The sequence below is a fragment of the Salmo salar genome, chromosome ssa13 (genome assembly GCF_905237065.1).
Source record: "Salmo salar chromosome ssa13, Ssal_v3.1, whole genome shotgun sequence".
NCBI lineage: Eukaryota > Metazoa > Chordata > Actinopteri > Salmoniformes > Salmonidae > Salmo > Salmo salar.
In genome coordinates, this window is record NC_059454.1 from 38,963,790 (window position 1) to 38,970,764 (window position 6,975).

General features: G+C 42.0%; 1 protein-coding gene across 3 annotated transcripts; it reads right to left on the bottom strand.

The window, feature by feature from the left end:
- Window positions 1-4,449: 4,449 nt before the first annotated feature.
- LOC106567138 (lysophosphatidic acid receptor 6) lies at window positions 4,450-6,386 on the bottom strand. 3 transcript variants are annotated; one of them, XM_014136095.2, is made up of 2 exons: window positions 6,310-6,386; window positions 4,450-5,872 (listed from the first exon to the last, which is right to left on the bottom strand). In XM_014136095.2, exon 2 carries the CDS (start codon window positions 5,782-5,784, stop codon window positions 4,801-4,803), a length of 984 nt encoding a protein of 327 aa, XP_013991570.1. In that variant the 5' UTR covers window positions 5,785-5,872; window positions 6,310-6,386; the 3' UTR covers window positions 4,450-4,800. The 3 variants fall into 3 exon arrangements, with proteins under 3 accessions (XP_013991570.1, XP_013991569.1, XP_045549210.1); XM_014136094.2 differs by having other exon boundaries at window positions 6,187-6,364; XM_045693254.1 differs by having other exon boundaries at window positions 4,452-5,872; window positions 6,191-6,374.
- Window positions 6,387-6,975: the final 589 nt, after the last annotated feature.

A 6,975-nucleotide genomic window follows, 5' to 3' on the forward strand; every position in this document is an offset into this window, starting at 1 on the left:
TGAAGTTTTATGTAGATTACAGAGCTGAAGTAAATACCAATTTCTGTGAAGTTGGGGAGAAAAACAATTCTACTTTTCATTTTATGTTTATCAGATCATCATGACTGGGTATTGTGTGCAAGGCACCATCCGACACAAGATCCTGAATGGTCAAAATAAACTGGAGATGGAAAACAGACAAACTGTAATGCTAGATAAGATTATATTAAACTTTATGTATAATCATGATGTTACTGCAGTAATAGATATCAAATGGATACGTTGAAATTGAGATCAGTGAGCCAACCTGCTGAGTTTGTCCCTGTGACCCCTGCAGTTGGATGTGAAGCTGCAGGTGGAGTACATGTTGTTCACCGCCCATGCAGACGCTAAGGGCATCATGCAGCTCATCCGCATGGCAGAGCCTCACAACATGCTGCTGGTGCACGGAGAGGCCAGCCAAGAAGATGGAGTTCTTCAAGGACAAGATCGAGCAGTTCGGGGAGGGACACCAGGATGTCCTTGTAACCCTATCTTTTTCAAGAATGTCAGGGGTTTGGAGAAAAGGATATAGAATTGCAGTGTGCGCCACATGTTTGAGGAGCACTGGGTAGTGTTTAGTAGTAGGGCACAGCAAAATGTTTTGCAACAGAAAACAACAGTCTTCTTATTAGACAAGTTCACGTTTCCACCTCCCTCGTTTTATTCCATTTGAAAAGTTTTTCTCCCCACTGAACAGCCCTGGTATTATCCATCATCAGTCATTCTATGTGAATACAGGCATCAACTGCTTCATGCCTGCCAACGGTGAGATGACCACTGTGATCACCAACCCCAGTGTCCCGGTGGACATCTCACTCAACCTGCTCAAGAGGGAGATGGCCCTTGGAGGTATTTTTCAGTACACCTGAGTCAGTCTCGATCTATGTCACTCTCAGTTAATGTGTGTGTTATTCATTGTGATGTTTCAGAGGCCCCTTACCTGACCTGAAGAAGCCTCGTACCATGCATGGGACCCTGATCATGAAGGATAAAGTAAGTTCTGAATTCCATCAACTGCCATGCATACAAAATAAATATTCTGCTTTCTCTATTGTTTATGATATAAAACGTTAAACCAGGGCCTTGCCTTGCTAATTTAGATGTTAGTAACAACGTGCACACCCCGCCATTTCTGTCATTTTCAGCCATCAATTTCCTTTGTTTGCGTGGAGCAAAATCCACTTCTCAGTTAAATCTGGCAGGATTGATTCCTTTCATTTCACTCCTGCGACTCTATTGTATTCTTGCGTCTGACTGTCGTGTTTTCCCGTTAACGTTACGAATGCGGAAGTGTTTGTAATGACCTGACAAACACACCCTGTTAATGGCTGAAATGGGCTCAGTGGGATAAATTAGCTTTCCATTGAATCTATAAGAAAGGTAAAGCTTTGTCTGGGATTTAATGCACCGTCTCAACACTTACATCACAAGAAAGACGAAAGATAACTTTATTTTGATCGGTGTTCATTGTTTGTGGATTTGTACAAAGTTATTTAATACAGTCGATGCACTGAAATGAAACGCCCGAAAATTAACACTTGGATTATAGTGATATTATGTCTGATCTCACAAATAATGTAAAATATGTTTAGATAGGTGTAACCTAGAGCCACGTGTGTTGAATTTTAATCGGAGGGTATCCTGTTATTGACACACTTGTTGAATTATGCAAGAGAATGTGACAACAGTAATTAATGAGGCAGTCTAGACAGCACATGCGAGTGCAGGTAGTGTAGACAGAGCAAATGTTGTTTGTTGTTTGTAGCCATGTTCCTCCCCTTTATGTTAATTTATTCATAAATGCAAGTAGACCCAATGTATTTATTCAGATGAGATACAAATATCCTGATTTTTAACACACACAAAAAAAGACCTGATTCAATAAGAAAAAGTATACATGAGTGCATTCTAAGACAATAAGAAGTGACATTTGACAGTGAATTGAATACCTGAATTCCATTCATTATTTGTACTTACCAGTAAAATGTTTTATGTGCTATAATTCAGTCGATATCTGATAGATGACAAAAATTTGAATAGTTTGGAGTATCTTCATGCATTGTCCAAGAATGTTGCATTTATTACAATTGTTTTTAAAACCTTAACAATTTAGATGACCAGTTGCTAGTGTTTGTAATTCAGGGTGTTTTATTCTCTGCCTTTGGCCTTGCAAGTTTTGTCCTATTATTGCACTTGGTTCACTTCTCCCCCATTTGTTCCCCTGCTCTCCCTGGGTGTAGAGTCTTTGGCTGGTCTCTCCAGAGCAAGCTCTCAAGGAGCTGGGCCTCAATGTGCACCAGCTCCGCTTCACTTGAGTGCAGCTCCACGACGTGCACAGTGACCCCGACACCCACAGAATCTACACACACCTCAATAGGTACAGTAAGACAAAGTTGACCATTTTTATTCTTATTTGGGCAAAGCTTGGGCATAAAATGTACAAAGTTTGTTCTATGTCTTGAGCAAAAGAAAGTACACATGTATCACAAAAAAAAGAGTTACAGTAAGAGGACTAATATGAATAATTCAATCTCCCATTTCAGATTACCCAGACATACTGCTAAGCAGACACTGTCGTCTGTCACAATAGCTCACACTCATTTCCAACACCCGTCCTCCTTACCTGATAGCTCCAGGAGAGCAACAGCACCTTGCTGTTGGGCTCTTCAGCTGAAGAGCCTGGGAGGTGCTGGATGGTGTAACCTTTCAGTAGACTAGAACAGAGGCAATACATGGCTCGAACCAGGGTCTGCATCGCAAACACGCGAGGCCGTCTGTTCGACAACGTACTAGTCAGTTGAGCCACTGAAAAGCGATGTGACTGGAGACAGTTCAAGCTTTGGAGTGTGCTTACGGTACTATCTGAACCCTTTTGCACTATACACATTATGGCGCAGCCCACAACCTTAAAGAGTCCTGTGGTTTCTAAACCTTGCTGCTTGAGTCACCGTCGCATATCCTGTGACGCACTTCTATATTTTTGACCAAAAACATCTAGCTAAAGCAGTACATGTAGCGACCACAAGCCATAACCTTTTCGAATCGAACCCTTTTTAGATAAACACTATGTAAATGTCAATGATATGATCAAAATACACTTTAGGTTAGTATGTTTCCTGATAGAGCAGATTTACTAATCACAAGTCAACTCAGATGGTTTATTTCAATCCAAATGATGTCAACCTGGTTTTATTTGTAGGATGAAGATCTAAGGAGCTTTCTGTCTACTCTGCTGAAGAAAGGACTTCCATCGGGATTGTCTTCAATATGATCCCATTGTTCAGTGTAACTTTCGGTAAAGTTTAGTATGTCTGTTGTACAAATCTTGAATACATACAGTTGAAGTCGGAAGTTTACATACACTTACGTTGGAGTCATTAAAACTCGTTGTTCAACCACTCCACAAATTTCTTGTTAACAAACTATAGTTTTGGGAAGTCGGTTAGGACATCTACTTTGTGCATGACACAAGTAATTTTTCCAAGATTTGTTTACAGACAGATTATTTCACTTATAATTCACTGTATCACAATTCCATTGGGTCAGAAGTTTACATACAATAAGTTGACTGTGCCTTTAAACAGCTTGGAAAATGCCAGAAAATGATGTCATGGCTTTAGAAGCTTCTGATAGGCTAATTGACATCATTTGAGTCAATAGGAGGTGTACCTGTGGATGTATTTCAAGGCCTACCTTTGCTTGACATCATGGGAAAAAGAAAACAGCCAAGACCTCAGAAAAACAATTGTAGACCTTCACAAGTCTGGTTCATCCTTGGAAGCAATTTCCAAATGCCTGAAGGTACCACGTTCATCTGTACAAACAATAGTACGCAAGTATAAACACCATGGGACCACGCAGCCGTCATAGCGCTCAGGAAGGAGACGCGTTCTGTCTCCTAGAGATGAACGTACTTTGGTGCGAAAAGTGCAAATCAATCCCAGAACAACAGCAAAGGACCTTGTGAAGATGCTGGGGGAAAAACATGTACAAAAGTATCTATATCCACAGTAAAACGAGTCCTATATCGACATAACCTGAAAAGCCGCTCAGCAAGGAAGAAGCCACTGCTCCAAAACCGCCATAAAAATACTTATTTCCCTCATTAAAATGCAAATCAATTTATAACATTTTTGACATGCGTTTTTATGGATTTATTTGTTGTTATTCTGTCTCTCACTGTTAAAATAAACCTACCATTAAAATTATAGACTGATCATTTCTTTGTCAGTGGGCAAACGAACAAAATCAGCAGGGGATCAAATACTTTTTTCCCTCACTGTATTGGAGTGGCCATCACAAAGCCCTGACTTCAATCCTATCGAAAATTTGTGGGCAGAACTGAAAAAGCGTGTGCGAGCAAGGAGGCCAACAAACCTGCCTCAGTTACACCAGCTCTGTCAGGAGGAATTAATTGAGTGCATGTAAACTTTTGACACACTGGGAATGCGATGAAAGAAATAAAAGCTGAAATAAATCATTCTCTACTATTATTCTGACATTTCACATTCTTAAAATAAAGTGGTGATGCTAACTGACCTAAGACAGGGAATCTTACTAGGATTAAATGTCAGGAATTGTGAAAAACTGAGTTTAAATGTATTTGGCTAAGGTGTATGTAAACGTCCGACTTCAACTGTACATGTATGCAAAGGTTGGTGGTTTACGATGGAAAAAAAACTGCTTCACCAAGTGCTTCAGAGTTTGTGAGTAGAATATAAAAAGCATACAATTACATTAGCTGATAGGATACAGTTGGAGCCAGTTTATCCAAACCATTCACTGTCCCACAGCAATGGTATAGCGCCCCCTATTCCTCCTGGCCCAAATCCATCTGAACCTGGCCATGGAGGGACTCCAATTACAGCGACTAGTGGTGAAGTAGTAGAGCAGGGGGTCCAGACAGCTGTTGAGGCTGACCAGAGCCAGGGTCACCTGCCGGGCATTGTAGATGGCATTGGCATGGGGACAGTAGTGGATGGCCCCTTGACGGCGGAGCAGGTGCAGGAAGTGAACCACATGGTACGGCAGGAAGCAGAGCAGGGTGATAGCCAGGATGATGTAGATGACCCTCAGGGCTCCGCGGGCCGTGTTGGTCCGGATGAGAGCGATGCGCCGTGCCACCAGAGGGTAACACACCAAGATGACCACAGAGGGCAGTAGCGAGCCGAAGACGAGACTGAATAAGCTGTACGGCGCCACACGCCTGTCCCACTCGTGCTTTGAAAAGTTCTCAAAGCAGCTACGGCGATGGGGGAGACCTCCGCCAGGTTTGCTGTCCAGAGGTCCCACTCGGATGAAGGACAGAACAGCCACGCCCGCCACCACCCACACCGCCACACTCACCACTACAGTATAACACGAGTTCCGGAGCCTCAGATAGATGTGAGGACGGGTGACGGCCGTGTATCGATCCACACAGATACAGGTCATGAAGGCAATGCTGATGTAGATGTTGGCGAAGAACAGTGTTCCTGTAATGCGGCAAGCCATGTCTCCGAATACCCAGTCGTTTTTGTTGAGGAAGTAGTGGATCTTGAAGGGCAGGGTGCAGAGGATGGCGGTGTCGGCTAGGGCCAGGTTGATCACGTACACGTTAGAGGAGGTGCGCGGAGTGATCTTGAAGATGAACATGTAGAGGGCTCCCACATTTCCTGGCAGGCCCAGTGCCATCACCAGACTGTAGACGGCTGGGAAGAGGTAGAACTGGTAGTCTGCTGGGGTACTGCAGTTGCCAGGTAAATCTCCAACAGATGTATTCATTGTTTCAGGTCGGATAATCAAAATGAGCTTGTAGGTGACAGAGCCAGTGGGAGAGTTTACTTCTGCTTTCCTTTGCTGATTATGGAACCTATGGTGAAAGTGTTCACAGTCAGATATTATCACTGTTGATGTTTTACAGAAGAGATTTCTCATCCTATCCTCTGCTTGCTTGACTTATCATGCCGTAATTCACCAATACAATCATAGCTTCCATTGTAAAAAGTTGCTGTTTGAATTTCTTTATCTGATTTACATTTTAGTCATCGAATTGAAACTATCAAAATATTTTTCAACTTATGAACACCATGTGTATTCTGTGACTATAGGCTACAATTCTTAACTATGACTAAATAAAGCAAACTGTATTGGTAAAAGATAAAGTATGTTTAAAGAAAAAAGTACTTGCGTTTCTGAAGAACACTCGCTGGATCCACAAATCCACCAAAAAAAGAGTCAACGAATTATTACACAGTACGCTAAAAAACATGAGCACTAAACAAATGCATTGTCTGTTTTCCCCCACACCTTCATATGAGCTTGGTGTCATGGGCTTGGAAACTTCTTTGTGAGCTCTGTTGTGTGAGTGGGTGGCGCTCAGTGCTATGTCAAACTACACAGGAAACCTTCAGTGCGTGTACTGTGCTCCTCAGTGTGTGGGTTGTATCAGACACCCACCATACTGTCAAGTCGTTGCCTCATTATTTTTAGTTGAAGGTGTTAGACCTAATTAATAACAGTACAGGACTAGCTGTCAACACAAGCAAGCCATGCCATTGCCACAAGGTCAGTTTAAGATTGACTTACTATATAATTGACCTACTATTTAATCTTCTACTTAACTTGCATGATAGTTTATTGGATCCTTGATACTTCCCTGGGGGTTGTGTCCTCACTAAATGTTGCTAAGCTTGTCAAATTGGTGGCACTTGTCAGTGCATTTGATATGCTATTCTGGGTGTCTTGACTCTTCTTCAACACTGGAGGGCGCTTAACACAAATCAAATGTCCTTTACTGCTGGTCATGTCATTGTCTGCAGCACAGCAACAAGCCATAACGCTGATAGTAAAGCAAAATTCAAAAGCATAATTATTGAAAGGGATTTTGATCCATATATTTGGTGTGAGGGCTTTATGGCTTTGTCGATGTGCTGATGCTTATATGTTATTCAAATATTTAATCCAAAATAGGAT

What these genes read in the sequence shown, in the direction of transcription:
- LOC106567138 (XM_014136095.2), bottom strand. Translation starts at nt 5,784, where the DNA reads ATGAATACATCTGTTGGAGATTTACCTGGCAACTGCAGTACCCCAGCA.